The sequence below is a fragment of the Tamandua tetradactyla genome, chromosome 6 (genome assembly GCF_023851605.1).
Source record: "Tamandua tetradactyla isolate mTamTet1 chromosome 6, mTamTet1.pri, whole genome shotgun sequence".
Classification (NCBI taxonomy): Eukaryota; Metazoa; Chordata; class Mammalia; order Pilosa; family Myrmecophagidae; genus Tamandua; species Tamandua tetradactyla.
In genome coordinates, this window is record NC_135332.1 from 52,423,051 (window position 1) to 52,450,899 (window position 27,849).

The 27,849-nt window shown below is 37.2% G+C and overlaps 1 protein-coding gene and 1 long non-coding RNA gene across 5 annotated transcripts; one reads left to right on the forward strand and one right to left on the reverse strand.

Moving 5' to 3' along the window:
- Positions 1-253: 253 nt before the first annotated feature.
- On the reverse strand, positions 254-27,424 carry NUFIP2 (nuclear FMR1 interacting protein 2). 4 transcript variants are annotated; one of them, XM_077165373.1, is made up of 4 exons: positions 27,000-27,423; positions 20,481-22,193; positions 10,123-10,155; positions 254-8,690 (listed from the first exon to the last, which is right to left on the reverse strand). In XM_077165373.1, exons 1-4 carry the CDS (start codon positions 27,292-27,294, stop codon positions 8,638-8,640), a joined length of 2,094 nt encoding a protein of 697 aa, XP_077021488.1. In that variant the 5' UTR covers positions 27,295-27,423; the 3' UTR covers positions 254-8,637. The 4 variants fall into 4 exon arrangements, with proteins under 4 accessions (XP_077021488.1, XP_077021487.1, XP_077021489.1 ...); XM_077165372.1 differs by lacking the exon at positions 254-8,690 and having other exon boundaries at positions 8,729-10,155; positions 27,000-27,424; XM_077165374.1 differs by lacking the exons at positions 254-8,690; positions 27,000-27,423 and adding an exon at positions 25,101-25,815 and having other exon boundaries at positions 8,729-10,155.
- Positions 26,950-27,849, forward strand: LOC143687935 (uncharacterized). The gene is made up of 2 exons (XR_013177757.1): positions 26,950-27,461; positions 27,559-27,849. It is a non-coding gene; the product is annotated as an uncharacterized LOC143687935 (long non-coding RNA).

A 27,849-nucleotide genomic window follows, 5' to 3' on the forward strand; every position in this document is an offset into this window, starting at 1 on the left:
ACAAGGCTCGTGCCCTGCCAAGTCATAACAGCTGCTCTCACATCTTTTTTTTTTTTCAATTAACACATGAATTCTAAGTACTTTATAGCCTATATGAAAACAAAATAAAACAAATATGATCTACGCCATGATAAATTTAGGACCATGGCCCAAATCTTTGTACATTTGACCTTTCAGAAAAGATATCAATGCCACAATCATAATTTAGATTTTTTAAAAATTAAGACATGTAAAAGATAACACAAACACCTCAGAAACTTTAAAATTTTTATTCAACAATGTACACTTAATTGTCTCTTAATTTGATCTACAAATTTCTCGTTTTTTTCTTTGATAAAATAAATCTGGGTATGGTTGTAGAGCATTTGTAATTTATATTTTTAAACACTGAACATGAAGTAAGACATCAATAAAGGAAGATCATCACATAACTGACACTTCCTCAGAATCCATGACATCAGATAACAGCTATGGCAAATACCTAAGCATTTAGCAAAAGGGTAAATTTCTGGCCACTGCTTATAACCTAGAAAAGATCTATCTTTTTGACTGGGCAAAATAAACATTGAAACTTTTTTTTTTTTAATTTGGGAGGGAAGGAAAAGCATCCTCTAACATTATAGCCCACTAATGATCCTTTCCCCCAGATTAAGAGGTAACATCTTAAGAACCTATGCACATAAGAAAGAAATTACTGTGCTTCTCCAGTAAATTCCAAGACTGAACATAAATGAACTACTGACAGATGCTGAAGAGTAGGCACAACCATCTAAGATAATGCTTGCTACACTCCTGCACTTCTGCCTTTTGAGGCCATGCATTATGAGCCAATTTTGTGAGCCTTAATTTTTAACTGTCACTATCAGTGTAGATACAAAGGAAGGGTTTTGCTGTGTTTTTGAAGTCAACAACACACATCAAGAGCACCCTTGATGACAGAGAAGTAACCCTCTCCTATACACAGGAAAGCTATAAATGGAAGTATTCCTTCTATATCTAAGAGCACGGGGAAAATACCATTAGTAATATTTACTATTCAAACTTATTAGCCTCTCCTACAAAGGTCCTGAAGAGATTACAAAACAATCTTTTAAACGATTTTGATAAAACCTGGCTAGCACATCTACAATCTTATATAGGTACACATACATGTGAAGTAAAGCTATTTAGTACATGCAGATTGTAGCAATTTAATCAAATGTGCCCAATTTCTCAGCTTGTTCTAATTGGTTTGGGCAATTTTTAAACAATACACATTATCTTTAAAACAACCTGTGCTTTCATCTTTAAATGGACTGATTCTCAAGCCAATCATTTTGTAAACCAAATTTACGCTAAAGCAATAATAAAGGTAAAAAGACTGCTCTACCTTTAAACCAGCTTTAAGACACAAAACTGTCACAAAGCTTCATGTGGCAAATGTCCTTCCTTCATTTCAATTTGAATTATTTCCTATTCTTTTTGATCAAATAAATTGATATTTCACTGAGGGAGTAAGAGCATCCAATGGTTTGTAAAGCTGATAAACTGCCCTGTTTCTAGAAAAGCCCTTTTTAAGATACAAGTCAAGCTCTCATTTAAACTGGAGATTAAAATAGGTGCCAGCTTTCCTCTCTTTTAGTTCAACTGATGAACTACCCCAGAGCTATAACTTTGAGCCATGTTTCCAAAGATGGCAAAGCTAAGAACAGCAAAGTAATAAGAACAGATAGGTCACTTTTGGTAATGACACACAAATTAAATTTTCAAAAACATGTGCATAGCTTTATTCATCTACTTAGAACTAATCTTTTCACGGAGCTTCGGCAAAATTTGAGTGTGCAAAATGCATTTCTAAAAGGTAATGCAAGCAAAGCTTTTCACATTTACACTGGCAGGAAAATACAGAGAAACTAACAAGTCACATTAGGGAGAGTTCAGATTTTTTTTTTAATGACAAGAATTGCACAGTTCATTTTTTTTTTGGAGACAATTGTTGCAGACATAAATACTTTCTAAGCAAGGTGCTTTAACAATAAAAATTCCAAAGTTGAAAAGAGCTGATAACTTGGATGATAGCTCACACAGAATTCCAAATTAAAGATGATTCCATTATCTCCCTCAATTTTGCAAAGAGTGTTTTTCATAACACTTTTTTTTAACACTAAAGTAGACAGCCAGCTGAAAAAATTTTCAAAGCACACAAGAAATGATGTTATCACATTATTTGAAGGTGCTGAGGGGGGAAGGGAACTAAGAATCCTTTTACTATTTCTCACTACAGGACAGCCACTAACAAACTAAGCACAAAAGCAAAAAAAAAAAAAAAAAGTGAATCACTCCCCCAGTTTATAAATAGTTCCAGTTTGTGACAAGATCTATAACTTTAAAACAGCACCAGTTGGGCAACAGAGTGAGCATTTCATACTGCATGAAAATTAGTGAGGTGATAAGAACCATCAACTATCTCAGGCATTACTACATGGCCTTTCCAAAAAATTTTTTTAAATACACATGCAAGGCACATTGATATAAAAATAGATCTCTGGCCAACAAAAATGTTAAATAAGCAAATTAAAATTTTGGCTTTGCAATATTGGCAACATCAAAATATAACCAGATAGCTTTGGACCACATATCTTTATCATGTTCCTCTACCGCATTTGGTGTTTCCCCTCCATTATTTTGGGTTCAATTTCCTTCAAGTTTGGGTATGTGTTTGAAAAACAACTTTTCCTTTCATTAAGTAACATTTCTACTACACTTAAGTTTACCTTTGTTAAATAAAAAATATATTGGGGAAGTGGAATAGTTGGGAGTATTGATTGATTTGATTAAACTGTATCTAATTGGCTTGGGGCAGCGTTATTTCTTCTCTGTGTATACAAACATGAAAAGAAGTCCCCTGCTTATCTTGGAGACAACTGTTTTCTTTCTAAAAAAAAAAATTCGGCGACAAACTAAGAATGTATTTCCTTTAAGATATTCTTTCCAATTTCTCTTTTTGAGGCAGATGGAGGGAATAATAGAAAGAGATCTAGGATTTAAAGGATTTTCAGTAGTAGAAGACATTTTTAAGGCCGAAAAGTATAATAAAATTATTTTCCTAAATTATTGTCCTTGATAGGTCAATACCAACTATGAATTAGTTACTTGTAATGACTCCCTCTTAAAGAGAATTAAAAAATTCACTGACTTTCATTAGTGGCTGTACTACAAGGAAAGGTATCAAAGCAACCTATAAAGGTATGGTATATAATGTAAAAAGTGCATCACATTCTTGATTTTCAGTTACTCATAGCAGCAGCAGGATTAATCCAAGACAGAAAACAGCTGTATTTTCATTCTAAAAATGCAACAATACTTAATGAAATATATTCAAGATCAAAGTATCCTCCTCTAGAGGATAAATGAAAGACCAATAGACAAACAGGGTCAAACTAAAGGCAATCAATCATATTTACATATTAAAACCACTTTTAATACCAAATCTTTTACATCCAGCAAAAAAATTGTGTAAAGCAGACATTTCTAAAGCAGTATCCATTTGTGGAGCTTTTGTTTAGCACCTGAGGAAATAAGGGTATATGGAAAGCTGTATAATTTACCTCAAGTTGGTTTGTTGGTCTGCAGTATACATTTTTGACATAAAACAAGTGAAACTCAATTGGAAAATAAGTACAGCTACTTGTACAAGATGGTAAAAAGGGGATACTGGAGTATTATAAAATAGCTTGAAAACTCTGGATATAAATAATATTTTATGGATCAACAGGGAAATCTGAATCAGCAATCCAATCACACGTGAGGATGGCTGTTCCATTGGTTCCTAATGTGTAACTGCTATTTGACACTCCCAGTACTGCAAAAGCACTCCATGGATTCCTGCTTCACTGGGTGTTTTCATCATGCAGACAATCTAAAACTCTATTCATACTATTTCTGGCAACCAACCAATCATTTTTAAGACCTTTCTTGAGTAGCAAACCAGTGTGAAATTTAATTTTAAAACTCAGTAAAGCAGTGCTTTCCACTAAAACCCACAATTCACCATTCAACCTTTCAGGGTGGTCTTGTTTCTCACTGCTCATCAAACCGATGTACACTCAAAAGAAACATTTTAAGATACTCAAAGCAGAAGCCTATCTCTTTTACACCCTAAAAGAATCCTGGCGGCTCTGCCAATTAATTACATTAATAAAAATAACATTGGTATTAAAAACTAATGTTAACTTTATGTGCCTGTGCAAACTTATAGCAGCTATTTATGCTTCTAGTCTTGTCCCCTGGCTCTTCCGTTATAAAGAGGGGGGAAATGAGCAAATCAAATAGCAAGTTATAGATGAGACTATTATAAATGATATGGCCCTATGAGAATCTACCCCAACTGGTACAGCATTAACAGACCTGATCATAAAAAAACTATTGTCCGTAATATGTATTTGCCACAATAACTTGCCTGTTTTGCCCAGTTAGCCTACATATACACAAAAAGGCCATGTATCATCTGAGAACACGGCTCAGTGGCAATAACCAAGCCCATAATCCCTGGGAATTAGAACTTCAACCTATTCTCTGAATAAGAAAGCCTTAGAATGGCTCCTCCCTTATCTGCAGGGTTTAGAAACCCTCTTTCAATTTCCTAGCCTGTAGCCATTTGGTACATGACATATAATTTCACACTAAATGGGTTGTTTTTAAAAAAGTTTACAGCAATTATAAAAAAGCAAAAAGATAAACCATTAGACGCTACTGATATGGGTTTGCAACAAGTCTAACAAGCAAGCACAAAAACTACCACTGCTATGTAATGTTTTGTGAAGAAACACATTTTATGTTGTGGACAACTCCCAAAATTGAGGTTCATCATATTTTCCCTAAAAACTGATATTTGAAAAAAGAAAATGCGGCACTTCTTGCCTTTATGACATTTTTGCTGATTCTGAGTGATGATTAAATTTTAAATGGAGAAAACATTAAGAAAAAACAAACTATAATAAATTCCTAGTTATTGGCTATCCCCTTGCAGAAAGTAGAGGCAGAGGAAGAGCTACTACAGATACCATGAATATGCTTTTTATGTGAAGGTTCATTACTAAGGAGGTTAGAGGAAAGGTTATGCAATTAATTAATCATTCAGCAGAGGGGGAGTGAATTAAAAAAAAAGATAAATACACCCTGTCTTTTGTGGGGGGTGGGGTATTATTCAAGACACCTACAGGAGAGTGGTGGTATGGGACACAGAAGCCTACAATCAAGATAGATTTAAAAAGAAATGTTCACCCATAATTAGTATCTTCATAGCTATTAAAAAAATAGGTCATGATTTCATTCTTAGTGCCATTTTTCAAATACTACCCTTTTAAGGATTAAAACCACCTGACTTTATCTGTGTAATGAAACAAATGGCACAAAATAAATACAAATTCATTCTCTGAATACTAATATAATGCCTTACACACATTCATTTACTTCCTAATTTTTAGTATCTCCCTCTCACATACACACAAGCACTCACACAAACACATGTACACAGACACACACCTTTTTTCAGTCTTTATAATGGAGGGATGTTAAAACGCCCTCTAGACTGTATTTGGTTTATGCTACAGTACTAATACTCTGAGTTGAAGGAAAATTTTTTATACCCAACAATAACACATTGTTACTTAATGTGCTAAATTAATCACAGCTGAAGTTTGTTTAGAGGCTTACACAAAAATAATCAGAAAACAAATCAACTGGTAAGATTTTTTTTTAATTAAGTGCTCTGTAAGGAATTGTGTGAGGACCTAAGGAGAAAGATTGCGACGAGTTAAGTGTTAACAACACAGCACAAAGGATACCTGTCCCAAAGTCCTGCTTGTACCTAGGCAATTAAGCCCATTAACCCAATGCCCCCAAAATACTGACAGTTAATATGATGGAGCACTAGGGTTCCCAGAAGGAGACATTCCTTACTACATACCTCTAGCAATATAATCAAGGAAATTTCAGTGGACAACTCAAAATGAAATGCTGCGTTCTTTTATTTAGAAGTGAGACTCTCAAAATCCTTTGGATAAACAGAAGGGGATACATTCTCTTTTTGCATTCTCTGAACATGGATGCGTGAGGGATATGGAAGGAAGTTGAAAAGCCACAACTTTCATAGATTTTTTTTTTTAATTAAGTGTTGCTTCTAAATTAAAAAGCCCAATTCAGATGGAGGCTGGTTTTTTTTTTTTTTTATTCCTTTTTAAATATATATTCATTCAACCTCTGTATGTCACAAACCCCAGAAAATTACTTGAGTCGTGAGCCAGAAGAGATTTAAAATTCCAGGCAAGTAAAATGGACATTAAAAAGAAAATAGGAATCTGGCCCTAAGGCGACAAGTGGTTACACAAGGCAACTGAACACACAGCAGAACTTTAAAACCTATAAAACAAACTGGAGCCTTTTTTTCTTTTAATCAACCTGAACCTTTTTTTTTTTTTTAACTTTTTGAAAATTTTTATTAAAAAAAAACACAAAAACACAGACTTCTTTCACTTCAGTATGTGGTATGTTGCATTTTCCAGTTTGTTCAAATGCTTTAAAGCTCAAGGATGCCTCTTTTTTAATTGTACATGGGCCTGAAGCATCCTAGCATTTGGCAAGCAGGCAGGAGACTCGACAAAAATAAAAATTGGAACAAGGCAGACTAAATGCAGGGCACATCTGTAAACATATTATACATTTGAAAATTACAATTATCAGTAAAAGTGATACAGTTTACAGGTGAAATGAAACTATCTGGAACTGGCCTACCACAAGTTTCTGAACCTGGACCGATACAGTAAGAATAAGTTATTATATATATTATGTATAAAAAGTCTTGTTTACATTAAATGGAATTGGCAATCCATGCTTATACTTTTAAAATCTAAGCAGGGCAGAAAAAATCCAGACTAAAAAGATAATTTTAATTTCTCTACTCTATGTTGAGTTCAACAGCTTCTTTCATGAACTACTTAGTTAAAAGCCTCAACCAACAAAACAAGAAAACCCAGTCATGCTATGCTCTCTCAAAATTGGACACTTCTTAAGCAAAGGGGTAGAACAAAAGTAGTTACTTTCTCCCCAGAATAGCCCAGGAGACCTAGTCAACTTTTATTAGAAGACTATACCTCTCTATATAAATGCCCTGCTATTTTAACCAGTATTTGACATACATGGATATACTAATTTCTATGTGTGTGATGTGATGCTATGTCAGGCCAGAGAACTTGTTTTGATGCCATTAACATCACCCAATCTTATATTGGACCCTTTGTTTCTGCATACACACACAAAATTTAGCATGCTATACACAAGCTGCAGTGCAACAGGATGGAAATGTGACAGGGTTTATGCTCTTCTCTGCCTAAAGGAAAAATTTCCAGAACTTCACATTATTTTCCTTAAAAAAAAAACAACTTTGCTGTAGTAATAAAATATATTTGTTAAGCTGTAATTCGAAGCTAATAAGCTCAGGAATATAGTTTGCATGAAAACACACCTATAAGTAGGATCTATTACCTCCTTACTTGGCTAAAAATATGAAAAATTTTTTATTTTCCTGGGCTTTTTTTTCTTCCCCTTTTATACTTTTCTGATAAATTAAATGGGACAGAATTTACAGAAAGGTACAGAAGTTTTTCTTTAGATGTTTGATGAAAATACAGGAAAACAGCACATTTAGTGTTAGTGACAGAGAGCAAGTCTGGAGCACCTACAGTTGAAAAGCAGAATATATTTTTGCTCCCAGTTATATAATTATATTAAAATATTGGAACAGAAGTATTTTTTTTTTGTATTGAATACCTAAGCCAATTGCTTGTTCTGCAACTTTTCTTTAAATGACATTCATGGATTCTTCAGTTGTAAAAGTCCAATGTGTAACCGAAGTCAAGTGAACTATGTACCACCAACTATTCCAGAATTGTAGAACATCAATGCCCTCCCCCAAACCCACCCCACAAAAAAATAAAAAGAAAGAAAAGTACTTCCCCGACACCCCACAGAGGCTGCTTAACTCCGGGCAAGACATGCAAATCATAATCGCGTTAAAAAAAAAAAAAATTCCCTGCAAAACTTCAAGGCATTTATCCAGCATTCTCGCAGGGTTCAACGTAAAACCAAAAGATCAAGGGAGTGGGGAAAATGGTGAATCATTCTGGGTTCCCCGTGATTAGTGTATCACTTTAGTCACAGAACAAGATACAGAGATCTTTTAAGTGGATTTGCCTTTCCAGTGGGTCATTTGTTGACCAAGGTGATGACAGCAGAAACTTAAGAACCATACTTGTTAAGTCTGTATTCATTAATCACTTGCATTCACTCTTAAAAACAAAAGAAAAACAAAAACAGAAACAAACAAAAAAAAAACTACTCAGTACCGGAGATTAAATAACCTTGTGTAGTCTCTCGAAATAAATTTTGATTCCTTAAGAAGTCTAATTACTTTCAGTTGCCATTTTTTTAAATAACTATATATATTTATATATATATATTTGTATATATTATCCTGTGATTCTACTTATGGTTCCTCTGCTGCATTGAAGATCTAGGAGCATAAAAGCCTCGTGTCCCCCATGAATGGTGGCTCTAATGCTGCAGAAAGGTTACGAATAGGCAGTCTGATCCTGCTACCCTTCATTGATCTGGACTATCCATGGCTTCATTGTAAGTGATTATCCTTTTGGGATCTGGAAGATTAAAAAATAACAGGAAGAAACAAATCATAAACATTTGAATATTATTTCTTTTTGTTATTCTCAGCAAAATGAAGTCAAAATTTATATCAACCTGTGTACTGTCTAGGAAGGAAATGTTTAAGTAAAATCTAGCCCCCCAAATTTCAAGTTGTTAGCATGACAAAACTTCCAATTTAGTGTTAATTATGACTTATTTCTTCTTCCTAATTTCTTGATACCTCCAGCCTTGACTCTAAAACAAAACAAAACTAGTCACCTAATGGAAAATTATAAAGGCCTGAAAATAATATTAAAGAACTCAAACTTACCTCAGCCTAAGAATTAATCTAATATTTAGTCCAGAGCTAATATAATATCCTTTCTGGGACTACTACCGGGGTCACCTACTGGCAACCTGCCACATAAAAAAAGATAATGCTCATTCCTAATAGTTAGCAGCCACTTTACAGTAAAATCAGGTACATCTATTTTCTGGTCTACTTTTTCTGTTTGAATAAGAAGGCACACAGAAAGCAACCCAAAATAAAAGCTCACTAGTTATCTTCTGGTTACAGCCGCTTTAGGATAAATAAGAGGAGGGTAGAAGAAGGAGCCAGAGCTTGGGATTTCAGGAGAACCTTCACTTTAGCTTATATAATTATACAAGTTTATTTAATTAAATGATATATTTAGCTCATATAACTACTGAGCTTGTTTTCTAATCTATAAAGTAAGATAAAAGAAAATTTCTAAAGCCCTTCAAGTTCTGAAATTCACTTATACTAAAAGTGGACAAGGAGCACGATACAATTCAGTTACGGGGTTCCAAATCAATCACTTTATTTCAGACATTCCATGATTACCAAAATTTCAATGTATTTGGAAAAAGGACACAATAATAATTTCTAACCAACTTTTCAGAGAATATATAGCCTAGATAAGGTTTCTGTAAGTGCTAATATTTTTCTTAACTATAAATTTTAGTTCCTAGGCTATCACTTCTATACCACATACAAATAAAGACTAGCTATAGGTGAACACCTATCTGTGTTGGTTTGCTGGATTAAAAATATTTATGGTCTGCTTTATTTTCATAATCAGAATAAACAAAAATTCATGTTCTTGATCCAGCAGGAGTACTTTTATCATTATTTTTTCACTTTCAGTGCTACCCCATCCTTAGCAGTCCTATTATGGCAGCTAATGACTTTTGACTTCAGTTATTAATTAACTCAATACAAAGTCTATTTGGTAAACTACCATTGGTCTGTTATTCCTACCTAACAATATACAGGGACTAGTGATTAGTACTACTAAAATTGAGGGTGGGCGGGCCATGGTGGCTCAGCAGGCAACAATGCTTGCCTGCCATGCCAGAGGACCCAGGTTCGATTCCCAGTGCCTGCCCATGCAAAAAAAAAAAGTTGAGGGTAACTGTTCTTACCTTGCTTCTGCATACTCCAAATAGATTCCATTTCTGCAAAGAAAAGAAACAAAAATGGATTATTTTACACACATGTTTTGGAGAGCCATGCTTTTCTGCTTTAAAAAAAAAAAAACCAGATTATTACTGATTGGAGATAAGATTGAAATAGTACAATTCTACAATGCTCAGACAAAACTCTACATTTTCCTATAATTCTTAAGAGTGTCATCCAGTTTGCCTGAAGTGTTGATTCACACTCTGCATCTCAGAATAGCCTGTTCTGAGAAGTTCAAAGATAAGATTCACCTTGGTCGACTCAAGTACAAAAAAATTAATCTAACACAATGAACATTTTTTCCTGCTTTTACTGTAAGTAAGAAAGATCTCACTTTATGGAGCAAATCAATCAGTACAGACATGATATTCACTTTCTCTTTGAAACTCAAAAAAAAGAGAGTTAAGATAGGATAGTTTTAAACTATCACAAGAGAACACAGAGAGCCCAGAATAAGAATGAGGGCCTTTAATCCTGTATAGCTTGATGTACTGCCTGTATACATCCTAGAATATCGTAAGCAGATTATCAAAAAGTACTGGCAAAGTCCTTTAACAGATGGGAGAGAAAATACGGAGCTATAAATATTAAACTTCACCATCAGGGAATCCTCTGATACTGTGCTAAATAAACATTTAAGGACACTCAAATCAATAGGCCAAGCCCTTGATCTTGAGGTTTACTCTTGTGAAGCTTATGCAGGTAGCGGAGAAGCCTATAGGTATGCCTGAGTTAACTTCCGGAGGACCTCTTTTGTTGCTCAGATGTGGCCTCACTCTCTCTAAGCCCAACTCTGTAAGTCAAATCACTGCTCTCCCCCGTAGGTGGGACACAACATCCAGGGGTAAAAAGTCCACCTGGCAGCATGGGAGATGACTCCCAGGGATGAATCTGTCCCTGGCACCATGGGATCAGCATTGCCATCCTGACCAAAAGGGGGTAAAGAGGTTTAACAAATAAGGTATCAGTGGCTGAGAGGGCCCAAACAGAGTCGAGAGGGTACTCAGGAGGTTACTCTTATGCAAGCTTCAGTGAGACACTGCTCTACCTTAACTTGCCAAAGCCCAACCAAAACCATTCCAGTCAACCCCAAAGAACACTTATGGCAATATATAAGACTCAAAAGGGTTCCATGCATTAGAGTAGCTTTCCAGAAACCTACAATCTCCAGATGGGTCCCTGGACCAGATAAGTCCTGAAACCTAGATGGCCCAGGCTCTCCAGAACATCAGCTAGTTCCGTCTCCCTACACATATTAGTGACAGCCCCTTCCACCATGAAAAAGTTAGAATGACCATAGCGCAAATATCCATAAAGAGTGGCACAGAAAGATCAAAGGTGATGGTGGAGTTACGAAGAGAAAGTAGAGTTTAACAAACGAATATGATTGCTGAATCATTAAACTGGTATTTCTCTTAGTCTTCAGTATCTTAGAGCAGCTAGAAGTAAAAACCTAAAATTGAGGAATTGTAACCCATGCCAAACTCTGAAATCTGTTCTACAACTAATTTTTGGTAGATGTTATTTTTCATTAAAAAATAAAAAATAAGTCGATTGTGATGATAAAAAAATATTTCCCTTCTAGCCTTCTATATTCTGGAGCAGGGAGAAGGAAAAAATCCAAGAGGATGGTATAGTAGCCCATGACAAACTCTGGGATCTGTCCTGTAACTACTTGTTGAAGAATGCTCTGAAAATTATTGCTTTTCTCTGTTTGCTTCGTATGTATATTGTATGATACAATAAAAACAGTTAAAAAAACACAAAACAATCACGAGAGGCTAAATAAGTAAAGACTACACAAGAAGTTTCAATTCTATACAGTCAAAATACAGTAACTTTTTTTTTTAACTTTTAAAACTGAGGCCTTCTCCATCTGTACACTACTCACTTATCTTTAACTTGCCAGCTATTTGTAAAAAGAATCAAGGATCACAGCAACCAATTAGGCAAACAGTTATTGAGAAATGCCCGCAAGGCTAAACCTGGTAAAGGTTTCTGCCCTTAAGAAGATATTGAAGTAGACAATGTTGTTAAATTTCTGCAACTTAGGCAAGAACCAAGTTTGAAATTTTCAAATATTTAGTTATGCAATTCATCAAAGAAAATTTAACGTTCAATTTTCTACAGAGTATCTTCTCTATATAGCTCCCTATCACAATGCTTTCTACACTACGTGTCCGATTATCTTAATTTCAAGTGGATTAAAAAAATCCCATTAAACAAGAAAAGAATAAAACAAACAAACAAAAAAACATTAAGAGGCTAGGAATACAGATGCAAAGATAAAAAGTCTTTGTCCTCTGAGCTTAGCATCTAGCAGTTGCTAAGGTGGGTTCTAGGTAGAAGCAAAAAGATATAGAGAAAGCTTGGTGTTATTAAAGGACAAGGTATACTGTTGCAGGAATCAGCAAACTGGGCTTCTGCCTGCCACCTGTTTTTGTCAGTAAAATTTCATTGGAAAATGGCCATAACCACTGTTAATCTATGGCTGCTTTCATGAAACAACCACAGAATAGTTCCAAGATACCCTATGGTTCACAAAGCCTAATATTATCTGAGCCTTCACAGGCTGACCTGCTTTAGGGATCACAAGTAACTCATTAAGGCTGAAAGTCAGGTGAGAGGGAAAGAGTTACAAAAAGAAACCAGAGCAAAGGCATACACGCAGGAAAGTTTGTTTAATCATACAGATGAAAGGAAGTCATTTAAGAAATATGAAGGCATTGTACTAAAAAGTTAAGATTTCTCAAGGCAATTTAAGAGTATGAATGAGGTGACGTCAGATGTTAGAAAGCCCAGTAAACGTTCCTACAATAGATAAAAAAATAAGAGCAGGTTTTAAGAGGGTAGTTTCATATACACGGAATTGCAGGAATGTTGTTGAATATATATGCAGCCTAAACTCAGCAGAGTAACAACAGTTTAAATTTTAAGTCTTAAGTTTAAAAATATGTATTAACAGAATTGGATGAGATTACCCAGAGAAGTCTATATGACATGAAAGAACGGACTCGAGGAACACCAACATTAGAGGAATAGAGCATGATACCAAGGAAGGTGATGCTGAAGATGTAGAAAGCAGGAAAGTGAATAGTAGAGTCAAGGAAATCCAAAGTAGAGAAGATACTCAAATTGTTATTCAGATAACTTTTAACTTTCAGTCACTGCATTCTCTAGCTCAATGCAATTGCCCTTGTTGAAACCATAGTGCCTTAAGAATATTTATGCATCTGTCTTTTAACTGATTTATTTTGCCAGGGATCAATCCTCACTCTCTTTTACACCATGGCTCCAATTCTCTTCCTTTCAAGATAAAAATCTGAATGTAACTATACTTCAGTGGAGCCTCACTGCCTACTGGCTCTGAGAGATTAGATCTGGTATATCAATAAATTAGATATTTAAGTTAAAGGTTCGTTAACATGTACCACTCACCTTTTTGAAACTACTACTATCAATACACAGACACTGCCATTTCCTTCACCAATATATTCTTCCTCTCTCTGGACAACAGGCCCACTTTTATTTCCTCACTAACTGCCCTTCTCTGCCCCCTCCCACCTTAGGGGCTTCTCTATGTTCCAATCCTTTTCCTGTTTTGTTTTGTTTTTTTAAATAAACAGCAAGTAATATTTATTTCCAGGTATGTTTCCCTTTTAAACAGTTTAACAAGAACCCTCTCTTTTCATCTATTTTTTTGCCACTGCTTCATAGTGATTGGTGCAATATTGATTTGAATGGAATACTGTTCATAAACCAAGCAGGAGGAAATAATATACCATAAAGTAATATTAAGTAGACCCATTTGAAAATTGTTGATATTCAACTTTTTTTTGACCTACAAAAATGGCCAATTTCACATGGTTCAACCAAATTGATTCAGCACTTATTCTAAATTCCCTCAGAGAAAAACTGAAGCTAAGAGGGCTAAAACCAACCAGAACCTTATTTTTTTTCCCTTTAAAATTGAAGGATGTATACTAATGTCTTAGTTTAATAGAATGTTAAAAAAAACACACATTAGAAAAATAGATAAAGTTTAAGCATGATTCCTACAACTGAGAACTTCCAAATCAATTTACAACTAATCATGCTTTCCAATTTTACATCACTGTAGTAATTCTGTAGAATTCAGCAGGGAGGGGGATGAGATAGTAACACGGTAAATTTAAATTCTGCTTTTTCCTTTCTTAATGTAAATTTACTCATCTTTTGAGGATTAATAACCTATTCCACCATAACGTTTTACCATTCTCATTTCTTCTTTCTCAACCAGTCCACTGTATCTGCCTATTTTGTCTATACCTGAAGAGAAAAAACAGCACATTTTCAAGTAAATGCTGACTAAGGTAGTTAGAAGCCACCATGTTTTCACAGATGTTTAATGAACTCTTTCTTAGGTGTATCAATTTCAATCCTTTATGTCACAATCTGGAGCTATACAAAACTAGAATATACACAACTGCCTGGACCACCATTCAAGACACATATGGTTCCAGGAATGAAAAGTTGGAACTCAAGATTTTCCCTCTCTTTTCTACTACTACTTATTCTAACCCAGTTCACTTTATAAAGGTAAAATATTAAATTCGGGTTGCTTGAAACTCCTACCACCAAAAACTTCTGCTTTTTGTAGCACAGGTGCTTGTTTCTCTCACCTTCAAAACTTAAAGGTAGTAAAATTTGGGGGTTAAATTTTAGCTTCTATAAATTCTTTATAGGTCATCTTTCAGACTAATACTATCACAAAGTAAATTCACTATTACTGTACTCATAAAGCAGATTTAAGTGAGAAATCAAACATCATGATGGATGTTAAAATGGCAAACCTTGAGGAAAAGGACTTTATACCTCAACAGGAATTATTTGTTGCATCCATTCCTATATGCCCCATGTTATGGAAGGGAGAAAACAAAAACAAGACCCTTCCTAAATCTAGGAAATTCAGCCAGGCTGGATACTTTCAGGCAATCAAAGAACAACTGCAACAAAATGCAGTATATAAGAAATTACTTATTTTTACTTTATGAATTATTTTCATATTCATCATTTAAAAGGAGAACATTTTAATATTCAGAGCCTCTGAATAAAGTATAAACTATACCTAGCCTCCAAGGATTCTTTTTATGGCTCAATTAATCATTAACTTTTCTTCACATATCCTGTGTACTAGTACTGCATTTCATATCACTTCCCTCATGCTCCTTCCCAATCTAAAAAATCATTGTTTATTCTTTTCAATAAATGCTTTAGAACAGATAGTGCACATGGCTCAAATAGAAATGGGAAAACCTATTACTTTTTCCCCTGGACTACCCCAACAGTCATATACTTCTAGAAAACAGAAAAATGACTGCCAATTCATCCTACAAATTGGTGCCACTTTTATCTCCCTGCAGTACAGCTATACAAGTCAACTGATTAATACCAACTCAGTTGTTAAATAAGCATTTGAGTACAACTTTCTAAGACAAAACAATGGCATTATTTCTATTTTATAAAATTAGGAAACTAATAATGACAAATGATTTGCTCAAGTATACAGTAATCAAGAATACTAGCATAAAACCCAGCTTCTTTGTCAATTTAAGTTACTTCCATTCTACCAGTCTATCTTCCTGATGTTCAGTGGCTCCTCCTACCTCCAGGCCAAAATTAAAATCTGGCAGCAACTCACCTTCCTTCTCTCATTTTTATATCTTCTTTTACCACATCTAAACTGGATACCTTTCTGTATTTACATTTATTCTTGATTTCCAAATTTGCTATTCTTTATCTACTTCTCTGCATTTTCATTTATCAAACAATTTTCATCCATCAAAACAGTTTAAATACTGTTACTTAAAAACATACCCTGCATTCACTCTTTCTACCTTCACTCCATTATAAATTCTCTCCCTCCTCTGAAATCTCAATTAGCTTTTTCCTTCTTACGCCATCTTGCCTTATACTTGTGTATTGTTTTCTCCTCATCTTGAAAGGAAAAGATTCACCCTGTCAAAACAAGTCTTCCGCATTCTCAGAATTTAGCAAAGTACTTTGCCTATAGGTACTCATTGGGGAAAGGAAAAAATACACAAATACATATATAAATTATTGCATGAACATAGAAACCATCAGCTGGAACTAGCTGTGGCAGAGCAAAGGAAAAAAACTGGTTTCAAGGGGAGGAAAACTCTCTAGACTTAGAGTTCCCACTCCTGGATAGCCATCAGAAATATCTAGGCAATTAATTTTTAAAAAATTGCACCCCCTATCTACTTAATCAAATCGCCTATCACAATCACCTGTTACCTGTGGACAGTACAGAAAACACACATTTCCAAAATTTCAGGCAATAGCTACTGCTGTCTAAAGGTATATTACATATAATTTAAACACATAATATACAACTTGGAGGGAAAACCTGGTACTGTTGTTCCTCCTAAGTAATCAACTTAGGGCTCCTATACCTAAAGGTAAGCTTATCATCTTACATCTGTACTGTATTTTACAATAAAACTTTTATATTTGATCCTCAACTCATTTTATAGACCCATGGATCACTTTCAAGTTGACTCACTTACCTTATTAACAAGACTAAATATTATTCTATTAGCCTTCCTTGCCTCTTTAGGTGTTAAGTAAGATCTACCATATCAAATCCTTTTTAGTGAACATTCCAAAAATATCAGCATTTCAAATGCTGCTATCCTTCAGTGCAATATTAACCAAGCAAAATAAATCATCCCAGTTTAATACTTTGGTCAAGTATATAATTCAGAACAATCTATTTTAACAGACTTGGCTCCAAATGACTTTTGACCACTTTAAAATCAAAGTGAAGATTTATCTGGCGTTTTAAACCTTCGAAGGCAAACTAGAATTTCACTAAACTAAGCATCCTGAGTAACTATTTTAAAGGAGACAGCAGTTATAATGTAAGTCCTGGGCATGTACACTAAAAACCATCAGACCAAGACATTAGTGAAATGCTGTCTGAAATGTGCTCTTAAAAACTCCTGCCAAAACCTTCCAGAAACCTACAACTTCCAGATGTGTTCCTAGACCAGGTAAGTTATGAAATGTAGAGGGACCAGACCCTCCAGAACATAAACTAGTTCCACCCCCTATTCCATATTATCAATACCCCCTTACAATATGAAAAAATTTGAATGGATATAGCCCAAATACCCCTAAAAAGCAAGAGAAAGATCAAAGGTGATGGTGGAGGTATGCAGAGAAGGTAAGGTTTAACAAATGAGTATGACTGTTGAATCATTATATTGATATTTCTTTTTGTCTCCAGTACCTTAGGGCAGCTAGAAGTAAAAACCTAAAGTTGTGGGGACTGTAACTCATAGCAAACTCTGAAATCTCTTCTACAACTAATTGTTGCGATGTACTTTGAAATGTATTGCTTTTTTGTACATGTTATTTTTCACAAAAAAGAAAAAATAAGAGAAGGAGGAATATAACAGAGAACATAGGATTTAACAAATGAGTATGGCTGCTGAATCATTATATTGGTATTTCCTATGGTGTTCAGTGTTTTGGAGCAGCTATAAGAAAAAAATGAAAAATCATGAACTGTAACTCATACCAAACTTTAAAATCTGCTCTATAGCTACTTCTTATAATGTACTTGGAAATTTATTGTTTTGTCTATATGTTATATTCCACAATTAAAAAAAAAAGCAAAACAACACTTTTTTAAAAGTTGCTGAGTGTTGACTACTCACAATGCCTATTCTCAACTCCTCCTCCTCTCTTGCCCACTGTCTACTAAAGAGATAGAAAAAAAGCTAAATACTTGTATTATCTGATCTTTGTACTCTGGTTGATCATTGTACTCTGGTTGTGAGAATGAATTTGTATTTGGGGAATATATATTGAAATATGTACAATAGAGAGCATTAATATCTACAACTTAAATGTTTTATAAAAAAATAATTTGTAAAAACAGAATGACTAAAAAAGCAAATGTGGCAATTGGAGTGTGAGTGAAAGGTATATGGAAGTTCTCATTATATTGTTCTATAATACTTGTAATGGTATAAATCCACTCCCCAAGATAACATAAAGATGAACAATCCTATTTCCTAAAATAAAGACAAAGTTAATAGTGTAATATATATCAAAACGTAAAAGAATTTAGAAATAGAAGATTACAAGGTTCTGGGGGCAGGGATAGCAAATGGAGTTAAGGCTTAATGGGTAGTTTTTGTTTGGGGATGGGTAGTACAACATTATGAATAAGATTAACACAACTAAATTGTAGATTCAAAGTGGTTAAAATAGGAAGTCACAAGAATAAAAATCCCAAGAAGCAGATATAACATCAATCCCCTTTTACTGCCTTACTATATCTTCATTTCATAACCTTAAATTACAATCATTCAGATTTTTTATAATCTGTAGTACTTTCAAGGCTGTCAAGTAATTTGTTTAATCTAAAAGATGCACCATATAATCTGTAGTACTTTCAAGGCTGTCAAGTAATTTGTTTAATCTAAAAGATGCACCATTTCTATTAAAGTGACACAATTCACCCTCCTACCTAGTAGTTCCAATCAAGTGAAGGACTTATATTTTAAGTTACAAAGCATGCACCGAACTTCAGTTTATTTAGTAAGACATTACTGTTGAACATTTTAAAGACTACACAAAAGGACGGCAGAAATACAGATGGCTCTTAAAAGAATGTTCCAAAAAATTTAACTGATCATTTTAAGGTTTTAAGAAATTAAAAAAAAATAAAATAAAGGCCTCTGTTTATGAATAAACCTTTCAAGAGGTTGTGATTCAAAACAAATTCAAAGAAAGACAAATTGGTGACCTAATGGACTGATCCTCATTTGGTAAGAATTCAAAGAACCTGCTATTTTGAGACCTAATTGAACTGAGTTATCTACTGCTCCAGGGAAAAAGTAATTCATACTAACAATCTCAATAATGTCCAACAACAAAACTCAAGCTAATATACAGTAAACTAAAGCAATTCTTTTATAATACCAACAAAAATAAATGTAACTGTATTCATTTAGTTTATCTAAAGATCAATGATTTCATATTTAGTCAGCCCCCTATAGGAAAAACACATTGAATATTCAGGAGTTATTTCCATTTTAATTAACACCTGCAATTACGCATAATAAAAATCATCTAATACATAAACCACCAACCAACCTGGAGGGGATGGGGGCAGAGGTCACAACCAGGTAATCTCAGTACAAGATACCTGGGTAAAGAATGTCCAAGTAATGGTCTCTGGCGAGTAGATAGCAAAGAAAACAGCACCAAGAACACCCCCAACTCCCTGGGGCAGAATTTAACATACACACAATTATATATATGTAATTAGCCACATACCTTAAAAAGCAACATTTTTCTGCCCTTTCCTAAAAATGTATCCAGCTCCTGGTTAACTCATTCTTACTATGTAAGAGCTAGAGAAAGTGAAGACAGTTTTTATCTGACAGGATTTTAGTTTCTAAACTCCCATAAGGCAATTCTGTTACTCACCCCCTTTATAAAAGGAAGTGAAAAGGACACGTATTTTATTAAATATCTTCCAGTAGCAGATAAAGAAAAGTATGTAGATTAGGTAATTTTCTTAAAAGTCACATTAATAGCTCTGTTATTAATCTGTGAAGCAATGATTCTTCTTCCAGAGAGAACACTAACTACCTTACCTCCACAAACTATCTGATATGCAAGTCACTCCCTAAATAAGCCACTATTAAAAAATGGAATACTATATCGTAGGTGTGTACACGCTTGTATCGAGTGTGGATTTGGAGGGGTTGGGGAAAAAAGGGGATGTAAAAGGATTTAAATTACAGTTAGGCCATACATCAAATTTTTAAGACATGAACAAAATTCCTAGAAAGTTATTTGCACAGAAAAATTTAACACTGGCTCTGGGAGAACTGGACTCTCAGATGCCTAGCCCCTGCAAAGCTCACGGTGCTGCCACTGTAGTTTGTCTAAATTATTTTCTAGTTAACATTCAACACCCATTATTCCTTCTTATAAGGGGAAAAAACCCAACTCCATCTTTTTAGACTTCTCCTCAAAAACTCTGCTTACTAATTTTAAGCAAATTAGAACTATTAAATAGGCTAAGAAAGATTAGAAGGAATCTATGCTATAAGCAAAACATATGTTCAAAGTGTTTTTAAAAAATGAACTGTCCTAGAGAAAACTAAGTCACCCCTTTTAGGTAAGTTAAAAAATCACACAGTAATTTTCAAAATTTACCCTTAATAGAAACAGTTAATAAAAATATCCTAAATTGGCCACTAAGAATCTTTGCATAGGAAAACAAATGCATTACCTTTAGTGTGATATACAATAGCAGCCCTCAGGTCAAAAGAACCCCAGCTATCATTCCTTTCTAGGCCTCTCTGGTATCTCTGTTCTTTGGCGGAGCCTAACAAAGTGTTCGTAGGAGAGGCCAGAGGATTTTGATTTTCTATCTCGTAGTCCTTTGAGAGAAACACTAAAGCACCTTGACTACTGGTGTCTGCTTTTTGCAGGTCACCTGTATGACTGGGTTCCAAGGATAAGGCTCCACTCTCACTAGCAGTCCCAGGTTTTAGAATGCTACCCAGAACTTGAGGACTAGTCCGTTTTTCCAGCTCATACGCCTTGGGAAATACAGGATGCTCAGTTCCTGAGGGGATTATTTCAGCACCCTGTGAAACCAAAGTGGCAGGATATTCCCCTTGAAATGTCACCTCCATCACTTTATGATCTGACGACTTCCCAATAACAGTCTCAGGGCCAGCGCTGGGTTCATTTATAAACGATAAACCCCACTGATTCTGGAAGATATCCCCCAAGTTTTGCTGATCTGTCTGAGAGGGCAGATTCACTTGTGTTGTGCTTATCAGCACAGTTTGCATATTTGAAGGGTAGATAAAAAGGCTAGACTTAATTTGTTCAACAGCTGCTGAAGTTAAATTAATGTCCTGGAGAACTGCATCAGTCCCAGTAGAGATGGTAGTATTAGCAGCAGTAGTAAGCAGTGGCTGACCCCCTGGAGAATATCCACTTGCATCAGTCCCTGCTAAAACGGGTCCATTAGAAAAACTGGCAGAAGTAACAGATTTCAGCGCAGACATAGGGACCTGGGATAACCGACTTGAAGATTGGGTCTGAGTTTCCCCAGTAGATGACGAAGAGGATGAAGATGAAGATGGAGACACAGAAGAATTCTGTACAGTTTTGTTGAGGTTTTCCTTAACTTTGCTTGCATAACTTATTTTAGGAACTATTTTAGCACTGCTATTGTCCACTGGAAAAACTGGGGGTGGTTTAAATAGAGTCCATGAGTCCTCCTTGGAGGCAACAGCTGAAGAATGCTTTCCTTTGGGCCGATCATCAAACTTTTTGCTGCTCACACCAGGTTTAACATCAGAACTCTTCCGCAACACATCACCCACTGTGGGTTTTCCTCGGCTTGTTCCTCCAAGCCCAGTTTCATACTTCCAAACGGGCTTAGAGCCATCTACTCGACTTCCCTTTTGTTCACTGTAGTCAGGTTTGAAAGTTTCAAGTCCCTGTTTTAAAGCTGGGACACTGGTCTCTTGTTGCATTATTTTGTCCTGCACTAAATTAAGGTTTTCACAACCCTTGGCACTATTGCGCCTAGCTTTCCTTTTTTTAGGAGTGGTATATCCGCTCTCAGATCCACTACCATCATTATCTGCCCCTTTGCCCATATAACCATTAGTAATATAGCCAGAATTATTTGTCACAACACCATTTGGAATTGCTATAGCATCGGTCTTGTCTACAGATTGGTTCTCTCCAGATTTTTCATAAGACTTCCCATTCTTTTTGTCCATACTGTTTTTCTGAATGAAATTCTTGGTTTTAATTCCTGCTTTTCCAAAAGCGCTGGCCTTCACAGTCTGCTTCAGGTTAGTGTCTACAATTTGCTGGTTGCCATTGAGGACCCTGGAAATAGGGTTAGCTTCATCAGAACCCAGGCTCTTTAAAGATATTTCCCTTTCTCCAGCATTACCATTTAGTTCACCATAGCCTAGGGAAAAAAAAAAGTTTTTTTTATAATCACATGTAAATTACAACAGGAACTAGTATTTAAGGATTATTTACTGTCTACTAGACACTACAGTATAAGCTTTATATTTCTTCATAACTCTGAAAAGACATTTATCAGCCATATTTTACAGATTAGGAAATGGAGTCTATCCAAATGTTAAATAATTGCCAAAATTCATACTGCTAAACACAGACAGAAATGAGCTGAGATTTGAGCCAGTCTGAGGTCAGAGAGAACACGACCTCTTAAGTCATTTGCCAGAATACCTCTTATCTAGCAGAATCAACCTACCTATGGTTCTTATGAGGTCGTTATAAGATTTCCTTTATGTTTAAAAGCAGAGCTATCCTTTTCACAAATCAAGTTATACCGATAGGGAAATTTTAGGCTTCATTTCTATGAAGTTATAAATGGCTGATGGACACTGTATGTAGTTTCCATTGCATTGCTCAAGTTAAACTTAACAAAAACCTAATACCTGTAAACCTTTTCAAAAGTAACCTTCAATTCATTGGGACGTTTCCCAGATAGGAGACCATACTGTTAATATAAAAAAACAGAACACCTGTGTACCAATATTTTAAATTCTCTTACAAGATCTATTCATTTTATATTTGGGTAAACAAACTTCCAAGAGATTAAGCAGCTTGCCAAAGTCACAAAGTGGTAGAACTGGAAATCTAAACTCCAGTCTGTCTGGAATCCATGCTTTCATACCACTACATCATACCATCTACCCAAGTGACACAGAAACATTTACTAAACAAAATAGTTACAAAAAAAACCACAATGAAAGAGATCCTAATTTTAAAAAGTGTCATGGTATTCAGGTTTAATTGAAGGCTTTCAACCACCAAGGAAAAAAAAACACCTAATTTTTATTACCATAGGTGGTTCAAGGAGTTCAGGACCAAGTTGGAACAACTTCCCCATTTTATTACTAGTAAAACAGTGATACCAGTTATCTAGTTTTCTACAAAATGTTAATGAGGGTATTCTGAGGTCCAGTCATTAAAAACAGACACAATAGAAGAACAGACACATTCGTAAGATAGCTTTTCTGGAGGAATCCAACAGGCATACTGTTACTTGTCTTCATCACTCTTATTCTCTAGGGTTAAAAAGCCTGTGAGGGCTGAAAGGTATGCAATTATGTAAGTGTGTGTATTGTTGTTTTGATTATTTTCTTAGTTTTAATTTCAGTTATGGTCAGATCTATAGATATAACCCAGACAGAGAAAGCTCTTCGGAGGGCCTCCATTTTAAGAGGTAAGTGGTATTGAGATAAAATAGTTTAAGAAGCTCTGTTAAAGGAACTTGTGAATCTGGGAAAATTCACAACAGGGTTTACCATAATTTTAAGTCACTCATTATACATCAGAAAAAGATAGAAAAATTAGCAAATAAAGGCATTTTCTTCTGTACTTTCAGATAACACACTCAGGAATATGTTTAAGGCCTAAATCCTTCCTAAGACACAGTGGCCCAAAACTTATACCATGAAAGAATATATTTTGTAAGAGTTCTTAATTTCTGTGGGGGTACATTTTTATTTTTTGACTGCTGCTGAAAGTTATGATAGCCAGTAGGGCCAAACTTTTGGTGGAAAAAGTTTTAACTGTATGAAGCAGGAAAGAACAGATCACTGCTGCTTGAGGTATTTTTCTAAAAGGTTCTTTTCTTTCTTCTTTAGGAAACAAAATTCATAATTAGAGGCTCTCAGTTTTAACAGATATTAACTTAACCCTTGTGTAAATCTGGACCAAAGACAAAAAATAATACATACTATTTATCATGCTGACAGATTAAACAAAGGTTTGTATCTGTGGGCCCATTAAGTCTTAACTTTTCAGACCTCAGTTAAAGAGGTAAGCAACCTTAAATACCAAAGACATTTAACATCCACACTAAGTCAGACCAAGGAGAAGACTTCAAAGTGAACCAGGAAAATTTTTTTGAAGATTACTACACAGATCACAGAAAGCAAATATAAACTGGCAGAAAATAGCTCAGAAACAACTCCACTCCTGCTCCCAAGTTTTAATATTAAAAAAACTTACCATTTAGCTATATAAATTCCTCCCCATGGCCATCTTTTTGGTATGTAAAAAAACGTCTGCCAGAGAGGGACTTTGTTTTTAAAACTGATTATTTTAAAATTGTTTTTAAACTGAGTATTATAAACTAAGGGTGAACATTTAGGTATTTAAGGAAAATGTAGACACTATAGATTAACTGAAAGATATTAAATAACTCTCAGTGCTTTCATTATTCAAGGCTGCCGGCTGCCATGCTGAACCATCTAACTCCACTTCAAATGGACTCAGCAAAACTTCAGTCCTGATAAATCAATCTTGCTTTTAGATTAGAAACCGAAATTACTCAACACAATTACCCTCTCTTGCGCCCTCTTCTGGACTGAAAAAACTGTTCTTTATAGATTTGTGGGTAATAGGTCACAAAAGCCCACTTCAACATATTACAGGTATTTACTTTTCCCCCCAACTTTTTCTAGTAAATTAGCATCATGTATATCAATGCAAATGCACTGTGACTTCACCACACATGAAAAGCTGCTCATTCCAAATGGTTTAAATTTTTTCAAAACTGCAAACCCACTTTTCCCTCTTTATTCCCTTCCAGGATAAAACATACTATTTCCGGGTCGCTTCTCTATGAAGAAAGGAGTCCTGCAAGGACTACTCAACCTGACCAATAAGAGTGACAACACACTCCAAGCAACTTTAATAAGGTAAGGTTTCTCATCTTTAAATTGAACAAGATTTAGTGTTATGTGGTTCCTGTAAGTTTAAAACTGTTTCCTATCCTTAGGATTAAATATTCTTAACATATTTATGTGACCATTTTTTCTGCCTAAGAACTCACCAGTCCTTAACACACCCCACAAAATGGAAAATCTGATATTCTAAGTACAATCTTCTAGTACATTAAGCCTGCGAAAGAAAAGCAGTTTTTCTCCAGCTCTTGATAGCTACTTGCATCAAACTTGATCTGCTGGGTTTAATATTCACTCGTTATCATTCTCTCACTTCTCATCAATTTATAAACTCTTATTTTTAAAAAATTTGCGAGGGTGTATACTTTTAAGTTCATTTCTTCACATCTCACCATTTAATGTTTATCAAAAATGAGAAATCTGGGATCAATACAGATTTCAAAATGCAAAAAAGCCTCATGTAAGGCAATAAGGTAGTGACCCAACCTCATGGTTGAGCCACCTAGGTTCATCTTTAAAGACGAGGTTAAAAAAAATAATAATAATTCGCCCTCTGCCCGGTCCAACTAACATGTTTAGTCCCTCTCCTGAAAAAGACACTATCCAAGCCCATGAGGTTGTGTTGGGAGGGCGACAAGGGGCGCGGAAAGAGAAAAGCTGTTTTCTGTGTTGAAAACGAGCTGCTGGAAGGCAAAGACCCAAGCGAAAGCCTCAGAGGCGGAGTCGTGAGCGAACCTGGCAGGAGATGAGGTTCCAGTGGCAGAGAAAAACTCGTGACCGGGGAGCTCGGTTCCCGCTGGGTACCCCACCCGGCCTTCAGGCGCCGCCTCTAGTCAAAACGTATCCCCCCCGCACCCCCACGCCAGCCCTCCAACCCTCCAGCCCCGGCAAAAGCCGCGGCCGCCAACCGCGGCCTCCTCTTTCCCCTCTCGGCTCCGCCTGGAGGCCGGCTCCCCGCCCTGACCACCCGCGCCTCCCGCCGCACCCGGGAGCGGGAAACGCGGTCGCCGGCGCGCGGAGCCGGGCACAGGCCGCTCCCCTCGTGGCCGCTTCCCTCCCCCACCTCAACCGCCCCCGCCCCTCACCCCAGGGACCCGCCCGGGGCCGCGCGGCCGCCACCGGGTTACACAACCCGGACCGGCCACGGGGGGAGGGGCGGCCACGGGCCGGGGTCTCCCCCGTAGCGGGGAGAAAACGGCGACTGCAGGCGGGGTTCCCGGGTCACCCGGCTCCGCCGCGCCGGGCACCCCTCGAAACCCTTCCCTCCGCTCCTCAGTGGGCCGGAGTCGGTGACAGGAATCGGCTTCCAACATGGCGGACAGGAAGCGGCCCCGCGAGGAGGAGAGAACATTCCAGCCGCGCCGGCTCTGGGGGGAGCGGGCCCGGGGCGCCGGCCCCGGGAGGAGCCTCGGACAGAGACCGCAGGCTCTCGTACCCCAAAGAGGTGTTTGGGGTAGAAAAGACCCGAGAAACGAGGGGTCCCAGCCAGCCCCCAGACGGGGAACCCCAAGGCCACAGGTGGGCTTGGGGTGGCGGGTGACGGAGGACATTACTTCAACTCTGCCCACCGACCCTCCTTGCCGCCTGTAAAAGGGTCTCGCGTCACCCACCCGAGTCGGGATTCACTAGGCCTTCCGGAGTTACACCCCAAATGATTTTTTTTTGGAGGGATAGACTCACCCCATATCATGGCCCCAAATTGAGGCCAATTCTGGGCCACAAGGAGAATAGTAAAGGAATAATACGGCTGGCCTTTAAGGCCGACCCTCCGGGTCTCCCCTCCAGCCGGGGCGGGGGCCGGGAAGGTCACACTGGCCTGGCTGGGCCTCTCCCGTGCAGAGGGGAAGGAGAGGGCGCTGCAAACACCCGCTCCCCTGGCCGAGCCCGGGGAAGGTTTGGGAGAATGAAAAGGGCACCCCCAGACCAAGAGGACATACACAGACACATGCATACCCCAACACTGTCCAAGCTCTTCTGGTCCAGCCCCACCCCCATCGCCCCTGCCCCCTACCCCAATCCCCTTCCCCCACCCGTCCTCCCTCCCAGACCTGTTTTCTTCTTCGGCGTTTCCTGGTGTTGCTGGAGGGCGTGTTTCTGCTCATGTTTCAGCGGCTTTGGCTGGGCCTTGGGGCTGCCCTCGGCTCCATGCTGCAGATACTGGTGAGGCTGCTGGTGATGGTGGTGGTGGTGGTGGTTGTGGCTGTGGTTGTAGAAATAATAATGGTGGTGGTGGTGCGGCTGCTGCTGCTGCTGCTGTTGCTGCTGCTGCTGCTGCGGGTGATGGTGCGGATGGTGGTGGCTGTGATGGTGTTGAGGCTGTGGCTGGCCGGGCTTCTCCTCCATTGAAAGCGGCTGGGACTCCCTGGCTGAGGCTGCAGGCTGCTGCACCGTCAGGATCTGAGACTGCTTCTTAGGGCTCACTCAGTATATCTGAGAGCGTCTCGCCAGCGCACTGGTTAACTGAGCGATTCTACGAGATTGGCAGCCGCGCTCCAACAATCAGGAACCAGGTTGCGCCACAGGCCCCGCCCCCTAGCCCAAATCCTCTTTCCTTCCCCTTAGCCACTGCCTCCTGGCCAACGCCACTTACCCTATGCAACCTCACAGGGCCGGGCCTTCAACGTCAGCACTATGGCTCTCTCTTCTGTCGCTTTCTCTCTTTCACCGCGCAGTATGCTATCAGCACTTTCTGCACTCTTCGCCGGCAAGCAAGCCCAAGTCGAATGGAGCAGATTCCACTGGCGCTGGGAGCCATCTGTTGGTTTTGAACCCTAGAATCTGTTGGCTTTTTTTTTTTTTTTTAAATCCTTTTCCGGATAACCAGAGGGGAAGCTCAATTCCTTTAACCCTAAAGGGGCAATACAAAAAGAGGAAATAAATATATTTTTAAGAAAACGA

Bases quoted from the DNA above. Each gene is read 5' to 3' on its own strand.
- NUFIP2 (XM_077165372.1), bottom strand. From the start codon at position 27,294: ATGGAGGAGAAGCCCGGCCAGCCACAGCCTCAACACCATCACAGCCAC. The intron at 22,194-26,999 runs GTCTGGGAGGGA...TTTTTTCCCTAG, and splicing joins AACGCCGAAGAAGAAAACAG to GCTATGGTGAACTAAATGGT. The intron at 10,156-20,480 runs GTAATGCATTTG...TTTTCTTTGCAG, and splicing joins TATTGTATATCACACTAAAG to AAATGGAATCTATTTGGAGT.